At 37.1% G+C, this 25,931-nt stretch overlaps 1 protein-coding gene and 1 pseudogene across 8 annotated transcripts in view; one reads left to right on the top strand and one right to left on the bottom strand.

Moving 5' to 3' along the window:
* EYA1 (EYA transcriptional coactivator and phosphatase 1) overlaps positions 1–25,931 on the bottom strand; it is a 350,015-nt gene that overhangs the window by 67,981 nt on the left and 256,103 nt on the right. For all 8 annotated transcript variants that reach the window (XM_073229681.1, XM_073229679.1, XM_073229677.1 and 5 more), the window contains one exon: positions 714–853. In XM_073229681.1, the coding sequence (XP_073085782.1) occupies positions 714–853 (140 nt within the window). The remainder of the gene's footprint in view (positions 1–713; positions 854–25,931) is intronic.
* LOC108388100 (small ribosomal subunit protein eS24-like) lies at positions 22,507–22,935 on the top strand (annotated as a pseudogene).

The raw sequence follows: 25,931 nt of genomic DNA on the forward strand, positions 1-25,931 counted from the left end.
ACACTCTTGGAGTATTCAGCATTGGATCTGAGGAACTCATTTCAAAACGGTCTCTGAGATCCCCTTAGAAGGCCTCCCACGCCTGCTTTTCTTCTTCGTGTTCCCACTCACACCAGTACATATTCATACACATAGGTTCTGCTGGAAAATTTTCATCTTTTCAGCCAAAATAATGTTTTCCACCATTAGATTTCACTATGGTAAAAAACAGTAACTTAATTGCAGCAGATTCAAGGCTCTGAAGTCTACACCCTATAAGGTCTTATTTAATCCCCCCTGCTTTTGAAATCCACCAAAACATGTCTCATAAGGGTGATCACCATTACAGTTTAGAACATTCCAGGTTTTCATTTCTCATCATGTAAGTGTGTCTTTAATTTCAGAGGGGATTTTATGAAGAATTTTTACTATGAAACTTAATTGATATGGCAAGGACCTAAGAGCAATATAAGAGAACGTTCTTCAAACAGGATTACATAATTTACTCTATTTCCTTAGAAAGAAATGAACAGATGCTTTCTACATTGTTAAAATGGCAGAGAAAATAACTGCTTTACTATAATTAATATGAAAGAGACACAAAAATGCTTTACTTATAGTAATATGTAAAAGAAAGAAGTAACAAAACACATGGACACCTTTGGGCACCACCATTGCAGGGACAAACCACCACTTAGCTACTGTCGTCTACTCAGGCATCGGCAACGACATACCTCTAGGTCAGAATCTGGAGGAGGTGAAGGGTTATTGTTTCTTCGGCCCCGTCCACGTGACTTCCCATCTGAACCTCGACGCAACCGATCACAATCTGAATCTTTAATGGGTGTTGATGGGCTGTGGATTGTACTGTACTCTGTAGAAATACAGGAAGGACTTTCATCTCTTTGGTTCGGTCACCATTGTGCCAAGATTAACTTTGTTTTAATTCACAGGGAAGTCTGAAGAGTAAAGCACATTTCATTCTGAAACCTATATTGCCTTTTACTTGTAGTAGTAAATAATTTATGAGATATTTGATAAGACTTGTTTTGAAAGAATGTATGATTAGAAATGCCTAAAATTTAATTGAAGGTGGGTTCAACAGGTTGTATCAAGTCACTTAGATTTTCTTTGTGGTTTCTCCATGATCAGACAATCCTCCCCCACCCCCAACTCCACATCTGCTTCTCTTTTCACTTCACAAATGACAACTGATCATACTCAGCAGTTCACACGTTTGCCTTACCAGTCACTCTCTCACCTACAAAAAGGCTTCTGTTTCAAGGAAAGAAATGCAAAGAAAAAAATCAGCTCTGGACACAGAAAACTGAATCACCAGGCAGATTTTTCTTTGAAAATGTTAATCTCTCTACTTTTCTTTCACTTTATGTGAGAACCAGGGAGAATAAGACAAGGAGAGCAGATATATGGGTAACACCCATGTCTGCGCAATATTCATCACAGGTTCTTCCTTTAGAACCTTAGAACCAAAAATCTCAAATTAGGAAGCACATTAAAATGTCCTCATCTGGATAACTCAGAGAAACCACGGAAATAATACTATGGAAACCACAATATAAAGAACCCCAACCAGGGCAGGGGAATGGCCGGGCAGTGGCCGTGAACTGTGGGATGGGGACTTTTATCCTATTTCCACAGTGAACAAAGAACAATTAATATTCATCCTGCAGGTATGGTTTCTCCCTAGCCCATCCAGTTCACACATCAGACAATTTCTATCTCCCTGAATTCCAGCTATGTGGGTGTGCTGGCTCTCCTCCCAAAACTCTTTGCCAGATTGTTCTAGTAGGGATTGGAATCTCTCAATCAGAGTGATTATTCTGAGATGTTCTTGATGTTACATTTCATCAAACAGAAAACTGGAGAACAGGTCAAGACCTAGTGGCCTTTTTAAATGTACTATTAGCCTCAAGTTTACCAATAAGACCATCCATGTGTCAAACCATATGGTCTCAGTATTCCCTCCAAATTTAAGCCTTCTGAGTCAGGGTCTATAGGAATGGACTTTGACAGACTAAATTCCACTCCTAAATCACATGAAACAGCCATATACTTCCTGTTCAACCTTAAAACCTCAATAGATTTCTACTATTTTTAGATGAGATTTTTGCTTGTCTTCTACCATAACAAGGAAAATAAACATCCTTACATAACTAGTCATGTGATCCTCATACCCAGAAACAACCGTGATGACTTATAAGCCTATTAATTAATTATGGCCACAAATCCAAAACAACTCCATCCAATGGATCAGTTTATATAGTTATTAGAGATACGTTTTCAAGCTAACTCATCTTGTAGAATTGTTAGAATACACTGCTTGCTGGTCAGAGTTAAGCATTCTTGAAATCTACATTAGATCTTTCCTTGCAGAGGCAGATGACTGCATTCTTTCCTCAAGAAGTTCCAAGTCAAGGCATCTTTATTCCATGTTTTATAAAGAATTAGAAGCCCCTAATTATGTATTTTAAAATTATATATTAAAAAAAGTCTGTATATTAAGGAGTTCAGTGGATTCAAAGCTAAGTTTTAAAGAAAATGTCTTGACATTCCTTTTCTTTAAATATCTGCCATCTACATCTCCATGTGGAACCTGGATAGCCACCATTTGAGAGAGAACACACACCAATCTAATAGTTTTAAATAGAACATTTGCTTTGAAATTGGCACAGCTGGCATCTAATGTGACCAGTACTTCAAGTACTTGACCACCAAGTCTGTCTTGAATTGTGAGCTTTCTAGCTTTTGGAAGTTCATATTTGAGAAGAAACTAAAAGACATCAAACAATGTTATCTTACCACATTATGCTTTTTGCCTTGAATTCCAGATAGTTCAGGGTTACCTTTAAATATTCACACACACACACACAAACATATACACCTTTAGAGGCCTCAACTTATTAGAAGGAAGATGAAATTTAAGTGAAGCAAGAGGGTTAAAAAAAAAATCTTCCTTTTTGTTCTGTGAGGTGCAATTAAATGCCTCTACTCTTCTAACCAGTTTTCCTGACTCTAACTTCTCCTTCCCCCTACTAGTGCAAAACAACTCAACAAATAATTTAATCTTCTAATCCACTGATATCTCATGTTTCATTAAAATCCTGTCCAAATTGTTCAACTTTACCCCCACTGAGATAATGGATGTGAAAGTACGCAGAACAGCATTCATTTCATTTAACAAACACTGATTTAATGTCCACACTATTCTAGGCACTGTCCTTGGAGCCTGGAAGCATATGAGGTACCAAGCAGATACGTTTCTTGCTTCCTTGGAGCTTAAAGTTCAGAGGAAGGCACTGATTCATGGACAAAAATGAGAGAGTATGGAACAACACAGAGAGGGTTCTGATGTGGGAAAGATAGAATGCTAGAAGGCCACATAACTCAGATTTACAGGGTCATAGTTGCCTCCTAAAGGTGCAGGACAAAGTTTCCAGTAAAATGGGAATATATCCAAGCAGGCACATGAGCATGTGTGAAGGTAGAAAGAGTATGCTGCAGAACTGAAAAAAAAATCAGTCTGACCTGAATCTATAAAGGAAGAGAACAGAGATGAGGCTGGAATGGCAGGTAAAGAATTCACTATGGGAGCAATACAATCAAACTTACAATTTAGAAAGATGACTGGAGCTCTGTTGTGGCAAAGGTTCTAGGGGCAGGACTGAGAAACGGAGATCAGCCAGGGGGTAACTCAGTAATTGAGGGGAGGGATGGTGGCCCAGGAGCAAGTACTGGGAATAGGGAGACTTAAAGATTTAAAGTGTCCTTAGAGGTGAGGTCAGTAACTAACTGGATAAGATGAGGAAGTCAGGTATGATGCTCATGCCCGCGGTTTCACAACTGGGCAGATTGGAGTATGAAGAATGGGATTTGGAAAGAAGGATGATAGGGGGGAATGTAGGTGAAATTCAGGTTCAGCTGTGTATATACTGAACTTAAAGAGTCTGAGGCATTCCTGATGTCTAGTCATTAGACTGCTAGAGTGCTCTGAAGGTCAGGAAAGGAATGTGGGCTGGATTTAGGTTTGGAAATTGACACCATATAAAATAAAGGAAATGGGTGTAAAGACATGCAGTGTGTGCAAAGTTGGGCAGAGAAAGATGGGTGGGATGTGAGGAGGAAAACCAAGGTCAATGTATTGTAGTGGAAAAAGCATGTCAGGAGAGTGGTTAATAACTTCAGATTAGCCAAGAGGTAAGGTACAATGAAGATCAAATCCAAGAGGATTTACAGTCAAAGAGGTCTTTGATATACTTGCAAAAACACAGATTTGACAAGTATTTAGAAGGTAGATTGGTGGGATAAATATGAGACAGAAGGTAGAAGAGTTAGCAGGGGTTAAAACTCCTACAAGTACTGATAACCCTATAACAGCCAAGTCCAATAACTGTTTTTTAGTCCTTAATCTCACTTGACTTTCTGTGGTTGTGCTGACCACTCACTCCTTTGAATGTATGCATTAGAATAACTGGACTGCCCCTTCTTCTGCCTCTTATCCTAACCCTCATGCTTTTCCTTCTCAGTCCCTGGAGACTTCTTCTGCCCAAAGCTTCAATATCAATGTTCTCTATATTAGGGATACTCAAAGTGCTGACGTGAGAAAAATAAGGAGTTTGCATCAGGATGTTAATTAATGCAATGCTTCCTTCATTAAAAGTCTTGCTAAGATTTAAAAATAAAAATCAGCTAAGGTAAACAGTGTGCTCATGACACACCAGATTACATTCTGAAGCAAATGCCTTATGCTATCATGAACTAAGAATGAATAATTGATGGACAGGCAGCCAGTTGGTGGGCTGTACTTTGAGTAGCAATGCACCAAGTTTCCTCTATGGTCCTCTCATCTCACTAGAAGCTCTCAGTGGTTTGTAGTACCTGTAAGAGGGATTTCAATGATAACCTCCAGGTTGGTGATTCCAAAGATTCACCTCCTGACCTCTTGACCTCTTGACCTGAATATCCCACTGTTTGCTAGACTTCTCTACCTGAATATTCCACACACATCTCAATTACAGTTGTCCCAAACTGAATCTTCCTTCCCTGTTAACAAGTCTGATTAATCATACCCTCCAAAAATGCTTTTATTCTAAGTGCAGGCTTTCATCATTCCTCGACTCAATTCTTGCAACAGGCTATTTTCAAGCTTGCTACCTGCAGCCTTTCACCTATCACTTGTACCACCATGACAGAGAGCTTTAAGCCCTTCAAGGCTCCCAACTTCCAGGGCGGAACAGGAAGGCTACCCTAGGTTTTAGGACACTGAGTTGTATATTTAACTGGTATGTTTCAAATCGTGACTTCACTACTTATTAGTTACTAGTATGACTTGGTGTCAATAGTTTACTTTTCCTATGAGTCAGTTTCATCACCTGTAAAGTTGGAATAAATAAAACTAATATACATATAAATGTACTTAGAACCACGTGTGGCACTAACACCCAAAACATTAATCTTAAAAAAAGTCCCACTGAATCACTCTGACCTTACCTCTAACTGCTCTTTCATTGTCTACACGTCAGATAGATGCACCTGTCCCTCAAAGTGCCACACTGCTTCATGACTTTGCACATACTGTTCCCTTTTCTTAGAATGCCTTCTCTCAACACTTACCCTCTTCCTCCTAAGATGTCTGTGAAATCCATATTAAGCCTAAAGATAAACTATCTTCGTTGTGAATTCTCCCTCAAAATCTCACTTCCCTGTTTTGTGTTTACACTTATCTCTATTATAAAGTTATAAAACCTTTGCAATTATTTATGTTCACAGTGGATAATACTTTGTTTGAATTTTGGGGGGCACATATCTGTCATTCCTGTTCTTGGAGGTCAGATCCTGGTGATATTCATTTGGTATTACGAGAGCACAGTAAGCGTCTAGAGCACAAAGTAGACATTTAATAAATTTGATGATTAAAAGAATGCGTGTTTCTCAACTTTAACTTTTACTCTTAAATATGTGAAGGTTATCTAATTAATTCTAATAGCTGGGCAAAATATTTACAAGTGGGCAATAGCTATAATCATTTTTAAAGCTTTTTAAAAAGTTAAAGTTTACATATTCAATAATAGAATATTAAAATCTACATAAGAATCATTAAAACTCTACATTTATAAGTACTACTGAAGAGTTCCATTAATCCTTTAATATTAAAAAGACTCAGGTGAGTGCATCTAGTTCTTCTTGGCTGCTCTAGTTCTGAGTTCATAACTCCTACTTGAGCCTTATACAAGTTACCTCATTTTTCAGTCCCCAGTCTCCTGGTTTGTCAAATTGAGGACATAGCCTAGGTTTCATAGATGTAAAGTTATATTATCTATGGATGTATAATATTTACCAAATCATCCTAGCTGTTAGTTTTTGGTCTCTCCTTCCTTAAATATTCATTTTCTGACTAATCTATATAGAATACTTTGGGCTACTCCAACCCTCAGAAACCACTAGTGCTTATTGTCTACTGTATCTAATCCAAATGCCTTATCTGATTTTAATAAGTTATCTACTTTCTTATACATATTGCTAATTTTCAAAAGGATTGCATCAATTTAAATTGTGTCAGTTTTACCACAGCTTTACACACATTGCTTGTCATTGTTTTAGAGAAGCTGTTGCTATTTTATTAGGTGGAGAATAGCAGTACATGATTTTAATCGGGAGATATTGGAGATGCTTGCATGTATGTGCTTGAAAATTGTATTTCCTTCTATGAACTGTCTAAATCCTTCACAAAATTTTTATATTCCTTTGATTTATATAAAAGTTTTAACCTCTTTTTCATATTGGCAGAGACAGTTTTCCAAGCATCATCATTCCACAAATTATGCTGATATTTCCTTAAATTATGCTTTCCTTCACAGAAGTCTTTGAGTTTTTTGTAGTCCTGTTGCACAGCCTGAAGATCTGGTTGGGTCCTTGAAGATTTATGGATGAGCATTCACATTTATTCTAAGGATAGCAGGGAATTGATAACTTTATATTATTGGGACTATACATTCCAGTGTTAAACAAAGTAGAATCCAGGGTTCCTGAAGGCTTCCTTCTCTGCTTTGGGAGGATGGCGGCCCTCCTTCTTCATTTGTAAGTCTAACTGAGGTGAGAGACTACTCCCCTGAAACAGAATTACATAGCCAGAGTCCTTCCCAAGAGGAAGCTCTTGCCACATATAGAATCATGTTGGGTTGAGGCCAGGGCAGCTACCATCTCTGGCAGGACCCTGACTCTATGCTAAGACAATACTGGTTACAAAAGGAGGTCAACAGCTTATCCTTACAAAGACTGTCTGCATTTAGGGAACATGAGACATGGTAATCATAATTATATTCTGATAATCAATAATTAGATTCTATTTGCTGCCTTGGGGACAAAAAAAAACAGAGTATATTACTTCACTAAAAACAGGTATTATCATGTTTGAGATTCAATGCTTAAAGTATATGGGACAATCATACAGGTAAGCATGAAAAAGGTGCCAAAGAGCAACTGACAATAAGGTTCCCCTGAACTTTGAGACTCAGAGTCAGCATAACTTTATGTAAGTCATCTTAAAAGGTGGTAAATGAAACCCAAATAGGAAGATTGAAACAATGCAAAGAGGTTAATTCTGATTCCATAAGGAAAGGATATCATGGTTCCCTTGCTATTCCCCATTGGGAGGTAGATATATCAAGCTTGATGCTACTGGTCAGAAGAATCAGACATCCCTTGGGTTTATTTCTGTTAATAGTTTTAAAACTGGTTTTCTAAGGTGTGGGGAGTAGGCGAAACTGCTCTATAAAGCTGAGTCTGATTACTTCAAGGTAAATAAGTAGGACTGCATTTTACACAAGGGATGGGCTCTATAGTCAGTGTATAAGGTGAAAACCACATATATTCAAAATTACCTAGAAATTCTCTCAACTAGCTATAGTGTGAGAAGCAAAGTCAGTGAAGCCGACCAGTGGGACAGTGGGGTACCAGTCACACAAGTACACAGTGAGGCATGCAGCTGACTTGCCCACCCTGTCTTTTTTTTTTTTGGTCTGCAAGCTCTAATATAGAGGTCAGCACATTTTTTGGTAAAGATTCAAATAGTAAATACCTCAGCTGTGTTGTTAGAACACAAAAGCAACCATAGGCAATATGCTAATGAAGGAGTGTGGCTGTGTTTCAATAAAACTTTATTTACAAAACAGATTTGGCTTCTGGGGGCACACAGTTTAGAGATTAGGAAGTAGAGCTGCCAGGACTTGTTAGTAGATTGAACATGAGGAGTAAGAGAAGAAGAATCATGGATTCTAAAGTAATCATGTGTTACTGTGAGATTCAAGTGACTCTGTCATAACTATGACTATCAAGTTATTCAAGTGACTGTCACCTGACTTTGCTAGCTATTATCACTTCTTCAAAAATGTTGCAAATAGTAAATGTTAAAAATTGCATGGTAAAGATAATTTGTGAAACACATTGCTGAACTAATTGGAGAACAAGGCCCAAAACAAGGTGGTTTTTTGGGGAACTGATAATCAGTAGAAAATAAATTTAATATGTACTATTTGAAAGGCCCTGCCCCAGGTGGTAAGGGAGTTGAGCCATCAGGATTATCAAAATGCATCTACCTTGAATATGCAAACAAGGCAAGAAGAGGATATGGTTGGTTTTAGTTTTCTAATGAACACAGTAATTTACCAGGCAAAACAGATTATAGGTTTTCCTGGGGTTGATATAAGCACCAGACACAATACATCTAGGACCTGATTTTTATGTTCTCATCTCCAGCAAAGAGGATGCAGGGACCAAACCTATGAAACTGCTGTAAGACGGACCCTGCTCCAGTGCTGTGGCCTTGGGGACACCTTTTGCCAGGCATTTTGTAGTTGACTGAGTCTGGAGCACACAATCACAAATTACAAGAGCAGGCAAGCACACCAGTGACAAGGACGGTGAGCTAAGCTGTGCTTCTGAGAAAAGAAAAATTCAGAGGACCTGCCATTGTCAAGCCATGCTGTTTACTCCACAGGAAAATTAGGAAATTTAGGTGAAAGGGCAAATGGAAAAGGGGCACATATGCTGTTCACACAGATTACCTAGATTCTCCTTGACTTCCAGTGACCTCCAGCAACTGAATCTGACACATATTCCTTTCCAGGCCTACTTCCAGCCCTTGATAACATTTTCTGAAATGGATGCTCCTCTCCTGAAAGGCCATCCTGGAGAAGGATGCCTGCAATCAACCTCGACAGTCAGAGATCCTCAGAGGTGAAAACTGAAATTCCTGTTATTCTCAAAAATAAAGATATTCCCGTGGCAGCCTAAATGTCATGCTTGGATTCTCATGTGACAGAATGCAGCACCATAGAAAACAAATGTTCCCAGCACAGAAAGCATGTCTCTGCACACAGACATTCAGCTAACTTGACTTTTCTTCCCCAGTAAAAGGAGAACAATGAATGTTGAAAAACTTCATTAAAAAGATCTTAACATATTGTTTCTTTAAAGACAATCTTTGAAACAAATCAATTTAAAACTGCTACGAAACAGGTCATCTTATCCTTGTACCAGGTCTAATCTTCTATTCATGCTTCCCTTCACTGTGGGAGTTTGGCAAATTGATGGGGAGGATTTTTCTTGTCTTTTTAGTTAATGGTCATTAATGCCACATCTATCCTGACAACAGGCTGCAACCTCCGTTATCACTGAGTTTCACTTTTTCTTAGTGTGATCTGTGGAATTCTGACTCAGGAGATACCATTCATGAATGTTTTGGGTCAGAAAGTTTCTATCATTCTTTCTCAAACTTTTGAAAGAAAGGTAAATACGTAATGCTTCCTTCATAAGGAAGTCGTGTCTCAGCCGGTGCCCCTGGTTGGCCAGCATCTGTGTGCCCTGACCTTCAGCTGTTGGTTCAGGTCAGCTGGTACCTGCGCACTGAGCCAGCCCCTCACGGTGTGCGCCCCAAGCAGTCACGGCCTCGCATTCAGATGCGCCCTCCCTTGGTGTAGTGTGGCTTTGCTGTCTTGCATTCTTTATGAACAAGAGGCCTGCATTTTCCCTGGGCACTGGGGCCCACAAATGTAGCCAGTCTGCCTGTGGCTATCATACCAAGCCCCAAGCCGGTGAAGCATGCTTTAGCCCTGGATTGTGTGGTAAGACAGAGTGCCTCCTGTGTGCCAGGCAAGGTGCTGAACACCAGGGATCCAGCCTAGCAAGGCGGCAGTTCCTGCCCTCCCAGAATCTCAGTGCCACCTGTGTGTATTACACAACGCAGTGCAGTATTCAACAGCGTGAGACAGCTTGCCACTCCTTCATGACCAGGGCTACTTCATAGCCACAAGCAAGAAATACAGTTTCTCAGTCACTGAGAAAATAGACACCAATTCTCTACACTCTCTATGCCTGGGCAAGCAGTCTGCCCTGTTTCTTGTTCAGATGGATGAACTAACTTTCCACACCCCTAAAGCCCATCCTTCACTTGGACACGAGACCCCAGCTCTCCCTCACCAACTTCAGCCAAAGTTCCTTTTCTCCTGGATCACTGCATATGCAGAGTCCAAATATATTTCTTGCCTAAAAATATCCCCAACTTCTCTAGTTTCCATTCCATTTCTCTATTACCTTGCAGTGTACAGAAAAACTAAAAGAATGTGCATATGTGCTGCATAAACTTCCTCTCCCCCCACTCTCTTTTGGAGCCACTCTAATTACACTGTTTTCTCCAATGTTCTGCCAACATCCCTTTTGTCAAGATCACCAATGATCCCCACTCAGTCAATCCAATGGTCAAGTCATAATATCCATTTTTCTCAAACTTTGACCAGCATAGCTGCAAGACTTATTTCCCTTGGCCTCTGGAGTACCTCATTCTTGGTTTTGAGGTCCCCAGCTCAGTGCCTGGCTCTCCCCACTCTGTATTTACATTTGCTGCCCTAGTCAACTCATCAAGGCAATAAGCTTTAAATAGCACCCGTGAGAGCTCACAGATTTAGGCCCTAAACCATCCTATGAACACAAGACTTACTTATCCCACAACTTTCTTGTCATTCCCCTCTTGGATTTCTGACAGACATTTCAAACTGAACACATACTAACCAGAAACTCTGATTTCTTCAACACCACCTCCTCTTCCTGCCATTTTCCCATGTCAATAATTGGCAAGTGCACCTTTTCCAGCTGTTTGGGTCAAAACCTGTGGTGTCATCCATGATTCTTCTTTTCTTACTCCTCATGTTCAATCTACTAACAAGACCTGGCAGCTCTACTTCCTAATCTCTAAACTCTGACCCCTTTCACCACCTCCTCCAGCAACCCCAGGCATCCCCTACATGCTCACTCTGTTCTTGGTGCCCTGCTACAGCTTATGCTCTGCCCATCAACCAGACATTCTTTAGATATAATAACATCATGCCACTTTCTGCTTAAACACTTCTCACCTCATTCAAAATAAAATCCAAACCCCCACATGCTCATGTGTCTGGCACTATCAGGCCTCTGCACCTCCCAGCCCGTACCCCCACCCAATATGCTCCAACCACACCAGGCTTCCTGTGGTGTGGCTTGCTAACTCCACCAAGCACAGCCCTGCCTCTGGGCCTTGGTGACTGCTGTTTCCTCTCCCAGGACATACTTCCCCATCTGACAAGATTGCTCTCTGCTCAATTCTTCTGGGATTCTGCTAAAATGTCACCTGGTGGACCATTTGGCTGAAATAGCTTACCTGCCCTAACTGTACTCTCTTTACACACCATCTCGTTCTTCCAAGCACTTCTGACCACCATAAATATTTATATTTATATTTCTTGTCATCTGTGTCCTCTGGTAGGACATAAACTCCCTGCGGGCAGAGACTATTTTGCTCACTGCTGAGTCCCCCACATCTAGATCAGTGTCTGGAGCACAAGAGGCTCAGAACACACCTGCTGTTGAATGAGCTAACAACCTGGCATGTGGAACATCCCTGGCTCCAAAATGCACAGTCCTGTTTATCCCCTTGCAAATTCTGTTTAACAACTCTCTTAAGGAATGTGTCACATGCAAATACTTATCAATGTGCCTCACGCTTGTTCAGGGAGGATCTGACAGGAAGAGAACTCAGACACCCTGGGCTTCTAATTCCATCTTTTGGGCTCATTTACTCCATACAGTGCAGAACCAGGTGGAGGCCTACTCCTTTCCAGTAAAAGTAAGGCCGTACTCAGGTTGAAAAGTCGAGGGTGGATTGATTTGGGCCTCTTCTAGGCTTTGAGATTATTTCTCACACTCCATCTTCCCTCTCCTACCTCACACACCTGACCGGGCCTGACTTGACTTTTCTCAGAAAACTTTACTTCTTAAAGTCAGAAGTTCGCCTTTGCAGTGATGAGCACAAGGATAGGCAGCTCAGCTCTGAGGGGCACCAGCCTAGGGAGGCTGGGCTGCCACCTTCTCCTGGAGGTTGGGGGCCAGAAGGGAGTGACTGTCCAGGACCACGGGGGAGCTGCATGGATTACGAACCTGCACTGACTCCAACATGTAAACTTCTTTCCCTTCAAGGTTTTGGGAAATAATCCACCTGTGGAGGGAGTGGAAATTGCAGGTTTTGTTCCATCTCCACATCCTCCCTAACTTGCAGGATAGAACATGGAAAACTAACAGATGAAGGTTCATGGTAACAGACAACATAACCTACAGATTCAGATAGTAGGATCTGAATGGCTTGGTAACTTGTAATTCATATAATTATCTGGCCTTTATCTGGTCTTCAGTTTTCTCAACAATAAAATGAGGACAGCACCACCATGCAGATTATGCAGGAGCGCACACTAACGTATTTCATACAAACACACTAGCGTTGCTGTCATGTGAAGTGGATGGGCCAGTCACCTATCTGAGCTCAGTTATTTTACCCTTAAATATGATCATAGGTGATCTTCCAGCTCAAAACACTTTCATCCTTCAGTGAAAATTAAATATAGTTTAAGCTTGTTCTGATGGAAATGACACCATTGAGCCCATTGAAAGTTTCTATTTCTTTAGTCTTCCCTGTGCTTTGTCCTTCACTCACTCGCATCTTTCAGTGCTGAGGATGAATTTCACCTGTTAGCATTGTCTCCAGTTTACATGTGGTGTCTCTGTTCCTGCATTTTTCCGGAGCACTTTGCTGCTTCTCCTAGCACACATTTTAAAAAATGTAGCTTTTATTAGGCTTGGCTGGTCGCATAAAATGCTCCTTGAGGACAGGGAATACCCTCTGGCCCTCTGTATCCCCACAGACCTACAAGCACTTTGCAATTAAGAGATGCTCAATGAACAGCTAAAGAGATGTTGAAGTATCATCAAACCCTCATTTACATGTGGCAGTAGAAGAAACTGTGTTTTCTGCCTTTCCTTCAGTTAGGGAATGGTGTAATGCAATTCAATAGCAAGATTAAGAAATAAGTATCAAGAGAAATGTGCTTTCCTCAATAAGTTTTTTCACTATCAAAGCTTAGACAAGGGACCTAATTAGATGAACAAATAGACTGAAACACTAAATGGGAACCTGGAAAGGAAAGAGACTCCACAGAAAGAAAATTCTTAGATATGTAAAGGGAGAACATTTAAAGTATCACAGAGGAGGGAAAATAAAAAAATCTACAGAAATCGGAAATGATGTCAGTGATAGAGAAGATGAATTGGGAGGCATTTTACAATTGGTAACATGCTTTTTTATATAAATTAGCAGAACTGAAATGAGTAACAAGCCTATTAATAAGATGGGACAGGTTTGGGATTCTGAGCAGAGAGGAGATAGAGAGCTGTGTGCTCTTGGGAAGCTAATTATAAGAATCTTGAGGAGGATTTTGTGCACATACTAACCAAAATGGTGATGTCTACAAAGGGGCTTTAATGTAATTTACAAAATAAATGTTTCCTGAGCACACAGAGTAGTTGTGGTGAATTGTTTCTCTGGGCTTTATTCTTATGAAAGAAACAGAATGAAAATGAAATTAATTCTTAATTTTATTTTCTGGATAATTTGTATACTTTCCACAAAAAGAATTTAAGATAACCCACCAAATTTATACACAATAACTATAGTTTTTTTTTAAATGAATGAGTACATTAGAAGAAAAATTGAGGTGGGAAAGGTTAAACAAATTCCAGAGAGAGTGGTCAGCACAGGTCTGCTTGCCCTGAAGGCTGCTGTCATTTTAGGCCAGGACACATAGTTCTCTGGCTCATGGGGTGCAGAAGATGAGACACATCAATTTCTCCACAGAAATATAAATGTTGCTAGCGCAGAGCAGAGATGGAAATGCCTCACAGGCCTGTCCATAGAGAGGATATTGTGTTATGGCAGGACATACCCTCACGGTAAATAAACCAGCAAATCTCACAGTTTTCTTACTTGTAAGGCTGACTATGGACTGACTCCAGATGGCTTTTTTAGTGTCAGAATGCAGACCACTGGAGTGAGGCATCTTGCTTATTTTAAGGGTAAAATTTTAAATATCTAGAAAAAAAGGGGCCATTATGTATCCTTCTGGTAGCTGACAGAAGCAAGTTTATCTTTCAGTTTTAAGAAGCAATGAGGTAACAGGTTATACTAATGAGTTATTTGGAGTGGAGCTATTACTCTTTGCTCAGTTGAGTAGAAACCCCTAGGCTTTGCTATGTTAGCTGTGCTGAAAATAGAAATGACATTCTCTGATGAAAATTAAGAGACCTAACTGGGGAAGATTCCATGTGGAAGGCCACAGCCCTGGAGGAAAGGCCTGTGACAGACCTCAGAAAGCTACTTGGGATCCTCACAGACCTATGAAGTAATTGGCCATCAAGCCTTCAAAGTTATATGCCACAGAGTATGGCTATGAAAATTTTGTACTGGGAGATTTTGAAGTGGGAGTTATGAGTTATCTATCTTGACCAAAAAAAGAAAAAAGAAAAGAAAGAAAAGGAAAAGGACCTCAATAAGACCTTGAATAGAAAAAACTCATTATATTAGATTCTCAGTGAAAATTACCTTATCAGAGGGTAGATGATTTAAAATAAGGAATCTTGATAACTTTATCAGCCATAGACATCTCCCATAAAAACTTGTGTAAAAGAAACCAAAGGCAAGTAAACTTGTTGACTCATGTTATACGGTTAACCAGAGTCAATTAATATTAATTGAATTAATTTTAGAGAATTGCTTTGACTTCTCTATCTGTATTCTACAAACATTACTTCTCCTTCATACAATCACTAAGGTCTCCCAGGTAAATTAACTCCAGGTAAATTAACTCCACAGTCAAGGTCTAGTAACCAAATTAAGAGAGCTCTGTCATCCCTGAAGTATGGCCATTATCTGTACTCTCCAGTACTCTGTGGACAACCTCAAAGAAACTTCTATCATCCTTCTCACGTATTTCAGCCTCTGGTTTAAATCTCCCACAGTCATTCTTACTGGAAGGAAGCTGGTGAACCACACTTCAGGGGCTTTATTCTCTGAAACAATCACAATGCACAGTGCACCACAGTAATAATATTTGAGGGACAAATGCATTGGCTTCCTGAGGCCAAGGATCCTGCCTTTCTTGTCACCTCTATACCCCCAGCACCTGGCACACAGCATTTATAAACACTTGCTGAATGCATAAACAGAAGAAACAAACACTTGAGAGTTTATCAGTAGCGATGCTGGCCACTTACATAACTTCATTCTCACATTCATCCTACACACAAGAGTGGTCTTTGCATTGTATAGAAAACTGGTACACCTGCCCTGAGCAAATAATAGAGCCAGCATCCAAATCTGGGTCAGCTCCACTCCAAGTCCTCAGCCACCATACCAGTTTCTCATTTGAATTCCTAAGGAGTGTAGTGACCAGGAGAAGCTCACAGATATTCCCCAGGGGGCTGAGGGTGGGTGGAGAGGGGCATCCAGCGAAGTATGGGTAGTAAGCACTATACAGGATATTCAATTCTCAGTGAATATTATTGAATCGCAAGGTCAGAAAAGACTTAAAGGAACCCTCATAGCCTTAAACCTGGTATCTTGTGTCCCCAGCTGATCCTTGGGAGCCCAGTAAAGGAAATCCTTCTCTACTGTCAGCAGACAGACATGCTCCCCAGGCAGTGTGGGAAGGGCCACACCACAGTGTGCTGTTTTCCCAGACTGCCACTCCAGCATGACACCAAGGAATGCCACCGATGACAGGCTGTGCTGCTTTGGAAGAATTTAGTCTTTCTGGATCCCTTATTCATAATCAGTAAAATGAAGGTCTTCAGCAAAAGAACCTATATGGTCCATACTGACCTCAAAACTCCAAGCTTGCCTGTTGCCCAATTGCTTCATACTGAAGTAGATTGTGCATATAAGACAAATCAGCTATGTTCTAAATATTGTTAAATCAGTTATTTGAAACTTAGAAATTATGTTTCACAGAAACAATGGTAATGGTAGATATGGTTTCCAAACCAATCCATGATGATCAAGTTAATCAATAATTCAGGCAAATACTACCCATATACAACCTAAAATATTAGAAAATTATAGTCAAATATCAGCAGTTACACAAAAGTGAAAAATGGCAATATCTGAGTTAAATAATGGTACTGAAAATGCAATTTTAATTTCATGAAGAGGTACTTCAGTAAAGTTTCTGAAGGGGTCATATAAATATTTTCAAAAGCTTTGGAAGGTGATTGTACTGGATTAAGACATCTTTCACTTTTAAATGGATGGCTTTCCTTTCTCTTAATATAAGATCATTATCTCTATACTTATTGCTTATCAGCCAGAAGCTGAAAGTGGAGAAATAAAGAGAAAAGAAAAATAAAGAGTTTGTAAGCAAGAGAATGAAGTCCTTGAGAGAGGGTAGGGAAATGATAAAGAGATGCAGAACATGTTCCTAAGCATGTCCATGACAGGTAATTATAAAATAGGACAAAGAGGGAGGGGGATAGCACAGCTTCAGGGAAGTGGATCATAAGAGAAAAAGTGAGCAATTGGTTATTAGATTATCCAAGATATCCACAAACTCATCTTTTTCTACAAACTGATACTGTTCAGGGAGTGCTATAAATATACTACATACAACTTCACTATAATTTCAGACCTACATATTTTGTCAGCAAATAGAGCTCAAACATTTAACACATATTTAACTGAGTATCTCCTCATATATGTCTTTGCTGAACATCATAAATGATTAAAGAAAATGAATACCATGTAGCCACTACTTTTTGGGATTCTTTGTTTACATTTTCATTTTTTTGCAGCTTCAAATCCCAGACACAGTGGTTGCAAGAAGCAGCATGCTTTCCTGATTAAGAACTCAGGCTTGAAGCCAAGCTTCTGGAGGTTAAATCCCAGTGCTGTGACCAGCCTCTCTTTGCTTCCCCCTCTGTAAGATGGGAATAATGAACAACACTACCTAAATCATGGGGCTGGGTGGGAATGAACTAAGTTCATGAATGAACAGTGCTGAGAATGATGTCTGGCACATACTAAGTGCTCAAAAAATACATATTAGCTGCTATTATATTTGTATATAAAATCCACAACAAAAATACCTATTGAATTTTTCCCTTTTTATTAAGGGAAAAATAGGGTGCAGAATACTATGTGAGTATTCATTATCTTTAAGGAAAAAAGCAATAAAGTGTCTATATAGTTGAATGAAAAAAAAAATTAGTAGCCTTCGCAGGTGCTTTCAATGTGTTCATATAAACAAAGTGTATTCCTGGAAGGATACACAAGAAATTCAGCTGAAAGAAATGGAGTAGAGAAGATGAAGGGAATTTTATTCTTCTTTCTAAATCCTTTTGTACTTTGATCATTTTGTTCCATACTCACATATTATTATTCAGTAGACTTTTAAAAAATCATTAAACTTAAAAATTTTCGTCTGTCAAACTAGGAATAACATTGGTAGCTATTTAATCCATCAATCCTACCATTATGTAAAAGTTAATACAAAACTCATCCACTAAACCATCTGATCCCAATTAAATGAGGTGAAGGGATAGCAAACCCTGATTACTTTGTATATTCTTTGTCCAACCATCTCCAATTCACAAATTTAATCAGTAAATACTGATGTCCTCCAGCTTCAACAGGGGCACTTCCTACAGTGACTTGTGTTCATTCCTTAGGACAGATGCTTAATGCTTTGCAGAAACAATGAGTCAATATGCTTGAAAGAAAATAAAGTGATATATTTTTGCGAGGGTTAGTAAACTAATTTATTTATCTCACTAATATATGTTTTCTTATTTTGATTATTTAAATACAAATCATGTTATATGTAAGAAGGAATTACATATTGGAATCCAAGCATACTAAAATGGACTCTCTACGGCACCCTGACTTCTGGCCAACTGAAAAAATGAGTCAAACCAGTAATGAGGCACAAAACAGGCAAATGCTAAAACACTGCATTTTTCACTTCATGGAAACAGTCCAAAATTCAAAGGTAAGGCAACTCATTTATTATATTACATTCCTGACAATATAAAGCAATAAAAGAGAACTTTATTTCCAAGAATCTTATAATCTAATTAAGGTTAACACTGCATATCCTCTCAGAAAAAAATAGAAGAAAACAAATGCCATCAAGACAAACCCAACAACCCCAAGTAAACATCTGTTTTGTTTTCTCACATCTTAATAGCCTGGTTATTTTAGATACAAATATTTGTTTTGCCGACAAATGTTTCCAAAATGTTAGTTAAAATTGTTTCACTGAGTTTATTTTTGAGCTGAGCAAACTGTTAATTTCTCCATAGTCCACAAGCCATCTGTGAAAACGAGCAAGTATGGCCTAGAGATTTTCAGCAAAATGTAGGGATCCAGATGCATACTACCGCACACCTCAGGATCATTTCTACAGTGCACAGAGGTAGGCATACTAGGTAGCACAGATGTGGCCCCAAGTCTGCATGGATAGGAAGACGGCTGGCAGTTTAGTTTAGTTTTTCATCCTGTCACACTGAATTCCTGTGAGAGCTCCGAGTTCTCCTGCAACTTTGCACAAGAATGTTCTTCTGTTTTCAGGTGCTTTGCTCTACTTTCCTGTGCCTTGGCAAGGATCAAAGCAGCAGAGGGAACAAATGGTTTCCCATGCATATTGAATTCCCTCTTATACTGATTTTTCCTCTGTCACTTGAAATTCAATATTGGCAAGATTCCCGTATATCACCTTAACTAGTAAATTGTCTGTATGCAGTCAGAACATGAAAAGGTAGATTTCAACATCAAGTTTTTTTGTAAGAGATCCAAGTGAACTAATTCTTTGAAAAAATAACTTTTCTATGGCATCCATATTCAAATTTATTCCTAATAAATAGCTTTTACTTCACATTAACTTAAAATGTTGTATACACAATTGAGACTCTCTTCTCTCTCCGATTGTTTTATATTATTTAAGAAATACAATGGTCCTTTCATAAGAATTTGGTGTCAACATTCTTAATTTAATAATACCTAACAGTTATCAAGCATTAAAGAGCTATGTGACTCATTTTCCTCATCTGTAAAATGGGGACAAATAGTACCTATGTCATGAGTATGTTAATGAAATTGCAAGTAATGTAATGCAAAGCTCTAAAAACTATGAATGTATTTTTACTATGTATTATTATGATAGCAGTCATAATTATTATGAGATGTTTAAGAGATTTTGGACAAGAATTATATTTTCAAGCAAAATTATTTAAATACAACACAGTAATTGGATTACAAATGAGTGTTCATATTTTGATTATACATATATTAGTCATATGATAAAGAAAAATATTTTTAAGAGAATATCTTAAGTACTCTTGAGAAAAGTCAATTTAAAAAATTTCTTCTTAACAATTACTCCAAGGGGTAAATTATTTCTCACTTTTTTGAAAAAATGAATTCAGTTATATTGGTATTGATATGCCTTAAGATTTTAGGATTCAGCACCAGGAAATAGCATACTCTTTATATGTCAGTGGCTACAAGGTGAGTTTAGATATGGGTATTAAAGGAAAATATCTTTTCCTTACATCTGCTTTGAATATGGAAGAAAATCATTGACTTTGTAAAAGAATTGTTTTTAAAAAGAAATTAAAAGAAATTTAAAAGAAATTTTCTTTTAGAAATTTGATAAAAAATGAAGTCAGTCATTTAAAATTTAAAGTAACCATGTATTTGTGATCCTGTGTTAAGTTTTAGATTTGAATAAGTAAAAAAAAAGAGTTGTCTCTGATCAAAATTTCCTTTTATAGAGAGTGGAATTTGAATTTACCATGGAATATTCTTTTTCTCAGACACTAAACACAATCTCTACAATAGAAAGCCATTTAATTGGGAAGATGTGAATAACTGGGCAATTGTAGCAAATGATATATATATACTATACATCAAAGTTCTAAGATTTTTCCTCCAATATAATGTTTATAAATATATACCTTTTGAAAAGGGACAGTTTCAATGATAATGGAAATAAAAATATTTTGAACTAAATTAAAATCAACAAAACCATCAAATTTTGTGAGATGCAAAAAAAGCAATGCTTAGAGGGAACTTTATAGCATCAACTGTGTATATTAGAAAAGAGATTTAAAATCAATAATATAAGCTTCAACCCCTAGGAAACTGAAACATGAAGAGTAAGTTAAACCAAAAGTAAGCAGAAGAAATAATAAAACTCAGAGATAGCAATGAAGTTGAAAACAGGAAAACAGAAAAAAATCAATAAAGCCAAAGTTGGCTCTTTGAAGAGATAATGAAATAAAACCTCTGGTCAGGCTAACCATGACAAAAAAAGAGAAGACACAAATTATCACTATCAGAAATTAAAGGGGCCATCACTAATTATCCCATGGACATTGAAAGGATAATAAAAGACTATATTGAACAACTCTATGCCCACACATTTTATAACCTAGATGATATTGACCATTCCCTGAAAGATATTCTACTAAAACTGACACAAGAAGTAGTAATCAGAATAGGCTTATATCTATTAAAGAAACTGAATCAATAATTAATCTTCTACAACAGAAAACACTGGTGAATTCTACCAAATATTCAGAGAACAAATGATACTAATAAACAGAAGAAGAGGGATCATTTCCTAACAAGTCTATGAGGTCATCAGCATTATACCAAACCCAGACAAAGCCATTATAATAAATGAAAATCACAGACCAACATATCTCATGAACATAGACGTAAAGATCTATGAAATAGCAAAATTGAATCTAACAATGTATAAGAAGAATTATATACCATGCCAAAATGGGATTTATTCCAGGTATGAAAAGATGGTTAAATCACAACAGTCTGAAGAAGAAAAATCATATGATCATGTCAACAGATGTAGAAAAAGCATTTGGCACAATCCAATATCCATTCACAATACAAACTCTCAGCAAACTAGGAATAGAGGAGAACTTCCTCAAGTTGACAAAAAAGAAAAATCTACAGAGAACCTATATCTAACATCATACTTAATGGTGATAAACTAGATGATTTTTCTTTAAGATTGGGAACAAGGCACTTACCACTCCTGTTCAACATTGTACTGGAAGTCCTAGCTAATGCAATAAGACAAGAAAAGGAAATAAAAGATATTCAAATTGGGAAGGAATACATAAAACTGTCTTTTCTTGATTGTATATGTAAAAAAATCCAAAGAACCAACATAAAAAGTCCTGGGAATAATAAGTGATTATAACAGGGTTGTAGGATACAAGAATAATACCTAAAAGTCAACTGTTTTCCTGTATATCAGCAATGAGCAGCTGGAATTTGAAATTAAAAACATAATACCATTTATATTAGTATATTACATACATATATATGTGATATATATATGATGTACAAGAGCTATATGAAGAAAAGTACAGAACTTTGATGAAAGAAATCAAAATCTAAATGAATGAGGAGATACTCCATGTACATAGATAAGAAGATTCAACATTGTTGAGATTCAGTATTTTCAGTCCTTTCCAACTTGCTCTATAGATTCAATTCAATCCCAAACAAAATCCCAGTTACTTGGATATTGACAAGCTGATTCTAAATTTTATACCGAAAGGCAAAAGACCCAGAATAGACAACACAACACTTAAGAAGAACAAAGTCAGAGGTCTGACACTACCCAAAGTAAGACTTAGTACAAATCTTCAGTAATTAAGACAGTGTGGTAATGGCAAAAGAACAGATGAATAGATCAAGGGACCAGAATAGAGAGCACAGAATTAGACTCAAACAAATATAGCCAACTGGCCATTGACAAAGGAGTGAAGTCAATTAAGTAAAGATAGGTTTTTCAACAAAGGTGCTACAACTAGGCATCCACATGCAAAACAGTAAGTGTAGACATAGACCTTACACTCTTCAAAAAAATTAACCCCAAATGGATCATAGATCTAAATTTAAAATGCAAAACTAAGAAATTTCTAGATCAAAACATAGGAGGGAAAAAAAAGAATATTCTATGAAAGAAAAATAGATAAGTTGGATTTCATTCAAATTAAAAACTCCTGCTCTTCAAAAGACACAGTTAAGAGTTCTTTTCCTCCCTGCCTGTTTGAAGATCCACCAGCATCATGAAAGACAAAATAACTATATGGGCCACAAAGTTCATGATCAACTGACTACTTCAGCAGAAACAAAGGGTCATTGATGTCCTTCACCCTAGGAAGGAAACTGTACCTAAGACAGAATTTCTCAAAAAACTAGCCAAAATCTACAAGACCACACCAGATGTCATCTTTGGTTTTGGACTCAGAACTCATTTTGGTGGTGACAGGATAACTGGCTTTGGCAAGATTTATGATTCTTTGGATTATGCAAAGAAAAATGAACCCAAACATAGACTTGCAAAACATGGACTGTATAAGAAGAAAAAGACCTCAAGAAAACAGTGAAAGGAATGCCAGAACAGAATGAAGAAAGTCAGGGGGACTGAAAAGGCCATTGTTGGTGCTGGCAAAAAGTGAGCTGGAGATTGGACAACAGAAGAAGTAAAGATTCTGTAGTGACTTTATTTGTGCTGATTGTGCAGATTTTTCATGAGAGGATTAATAAACTAAGTACTTTTACATGAAAAAAAAAAGATGCTGTTAAGAGAATAAAAAGATAAACCACAGACTGGAAAAAAGTATATGCAAAACACAGACCTGAGAAGGGACTTCTAACCAAAATATACAAAGAGCTCTTAAAACTCAATAATAAAACAACCTGATTAAAAAGTAGGCAGAAGAGCTTGACACCTCACCAAAGAAGATATGCTGATGGAAAATAGGCATATTAAAAGATACTGAACATTGTATTTCATTAGGAAATACAAATTAAAACAACTAGATCACCTATTAGAATCACCAAAATCTGAAATACTGACATCAATGCTGATGAGAATGTGGAGCAACAGGACTCTCATTCCTTGGCTGGTAGGAATGTAAAACCACATAGAACTTTGGAAGACAATTTGGCAGTTTCTTATAAAATCCAGCAATCACACTCCTAGGTTTTTACCCAAATGAGTTGAAAACTTATGTCTATATAAAAACCTGCCCACAAATGTCTATAGTAGCTTTATGTATAATTGTTGAAATTGGAAGCAACAAAGACGTCCTTCAGTTGGGAGAAGGAAGCTGGCACTGCTAGCTGAAGAGTACGCATGATTTTTTTGAATCTAATAACTGAATTAAAATGTTGCTGAATGGCCAGAAAAGCCTCACTGAATTTCTGAAGATAGAAGGATTCTTATATGTCTTCAGATTATATAAATTTTATTTCATTAAGATAGTCAAAACATAGCTAATGAACTCACTTTTAAAAATGAATGCCAAGGATTTGGAAGTTGCTAAGAGAGTAGATCTTAAGTGTTCTCATTACAAGAAAAAAATTTTGTAACTATATGTTGATGTATGTTAACTACACTTATTATGGTGATCATTTTACAGTATATACAAATACTGAATCATGTTGTACATGTGAAACTGATACAATGTTTTATGTCAATTATACCTCAATGAAAAATAAAAATGAATACAAAGGCACACAGTTTTTAGTTTCTAAAATGAATTAAAAATTTGAGATTAAACTTGCCTGTTTGTTATTTTTATATTACACATTTATCCAAAGAATATAGCTTTAATATTTAATTATAAACACATTAAAATAATTTAACATAAGATTCATGAGGAGGCACGTGCATAATATCTAGACTAAAAAGATACCTATTCTTCATATAACTTTAAAAATACACAGTAAAAAAGACAAACGATCCTTTACATGTCCCAAAAGAAACCTTACAGTGTTATCTTATATGTTCATATGACATATGACATAACAATTCAATGAATGATACAAGAGCAAATATCATAAAATGTGGGAGAAGCACACATGCTGTGCACTCATATGTACTTCATAATTCCAGGAAACTGAAAGGCAGAGAAACCTAGTCATACATAAGATCAACTAATGACTAGAGACTAACTTTCCAGTATTCAAAAACACTGTCTTTAAACCCAAAAGACTATTAAAAGAAAACAAACCACTTGAAATTATTTCAACAAAAAATAAACATTTTTACTATTTTTTTCTAAACAAAAACATTAGGTTATATGTGGTAAATCATTCTCTCTAAATCTTTAGTTTAGTGACTGTATCTACTTTACTATAAAAGCTTCTTTTTCATCAAGTCTATAATTGTACATATGACTAGTAAGAATGGAAAGTTAACACAAAATCTTAGGCTGAATGTGCAATCTAACTGCAAATGTTCAAAACAAAAAACAAAACAAAACAGTCTTCCTTGAATTTTTAAAGTAATCTGTACTTGTTTTCCAATGTGGAATATCACTGACATTTTCACTTCTAAATATTCAATACAAGGCTGATTCATACACACTCATTTTAGTGGGAAGTGGGGAATATAAGAAATCCAAAAAATATTTTTTTTCCCCAGTTCAATTCATTCATATAGCCATAAAGATATTGCAATTGAAATAAGAACCTAAAACATTAAGCATTTATTCAAATGAAATATAAAGTAGATCATTCCATTTTAAAATAAAATCATTACCACCTTTTGAAAAGTACCATTTCACATTGTTTTCTATGTAGTAATGGTTTTGTGCTCAGTCATCCACACTTTTTCATATGTCATCCCTTTTACAAATAAAATTCACTTAGAACAACATCAAGTTTCAGAGACAATCTTTTATGGTACGACCAACTGATCTTTTTTTAAAAGCTCTAATCCTTAATTTAAGAAACATGATTAAGTCTTCACCTGTTTTATATTGTACTCTTCACAGCCAAAATGTCATAAAGTAAAATTATTCTGCTATCTTCTTCCCTCATTTTATTATTCCACAGGCCCTAAAGAGGTTTTCTATCCTTCATTCACATAGCTATCCTCATTTCCAAACCTTATTTATTAGTTCTCAAGAAGCTTGCATGACCCATATGGTTCATGTGAAAACACAGTATCTCCCTAAAATGGGGACAAGCCACTCTTCCCTCATGATGCCTAAATGAAGCTTACGGAAGTAGAGAGGGAAATTCCACAATAACTTCTACAGTAAATTCAATACTTTCAATAATGAAGTTTATTTTGAGTGTGATTATATAGATGTGAAATCTAAGTAAGAGGAGAGAGAGATGTATGCTAGGTTATATGAATACTGCATTTATACATGTAAACTGAGTGAAGACTATTACATCAAGCTAGTTATTTTAAATAAAGGTAAGGGAATGATGAACAAAGATAAAAATGTTTAGAGCTGAGATGTATGGCAGAAAAAGTATTTGTAATTAGTTGGAATACAAGTTTAGGAATGATCTAACTTCCTAAGACTGTGTTTGCATGCATTGATGAGAAAAATGTGAAATCCTAAAAACTTAAAGGAGTTTTGCAGGGCTCATCTGCTAACATTTACAAGGTAAGCCTAGTCAAAATAATCAAAATTTAAATTAGCATCATTTACATAATTTTTGTGTGTGTGATTTCTGATAAACAGCA

The sequence above is a fragment of the Manis javanica genome, chromosome 2 (assembly GCF_040802235.1).
Source record: "Manis javanica isolate MJ-LG chromosome 2, MJ_LKY, whole genome shotgun sequence".
NCBI classification, from domain to species: domain Eukaryota; kingdom Metazoa; phylum Chordata; class Mammalia; order Pholidota; family Manidae; genus Manis; species Manis javanica.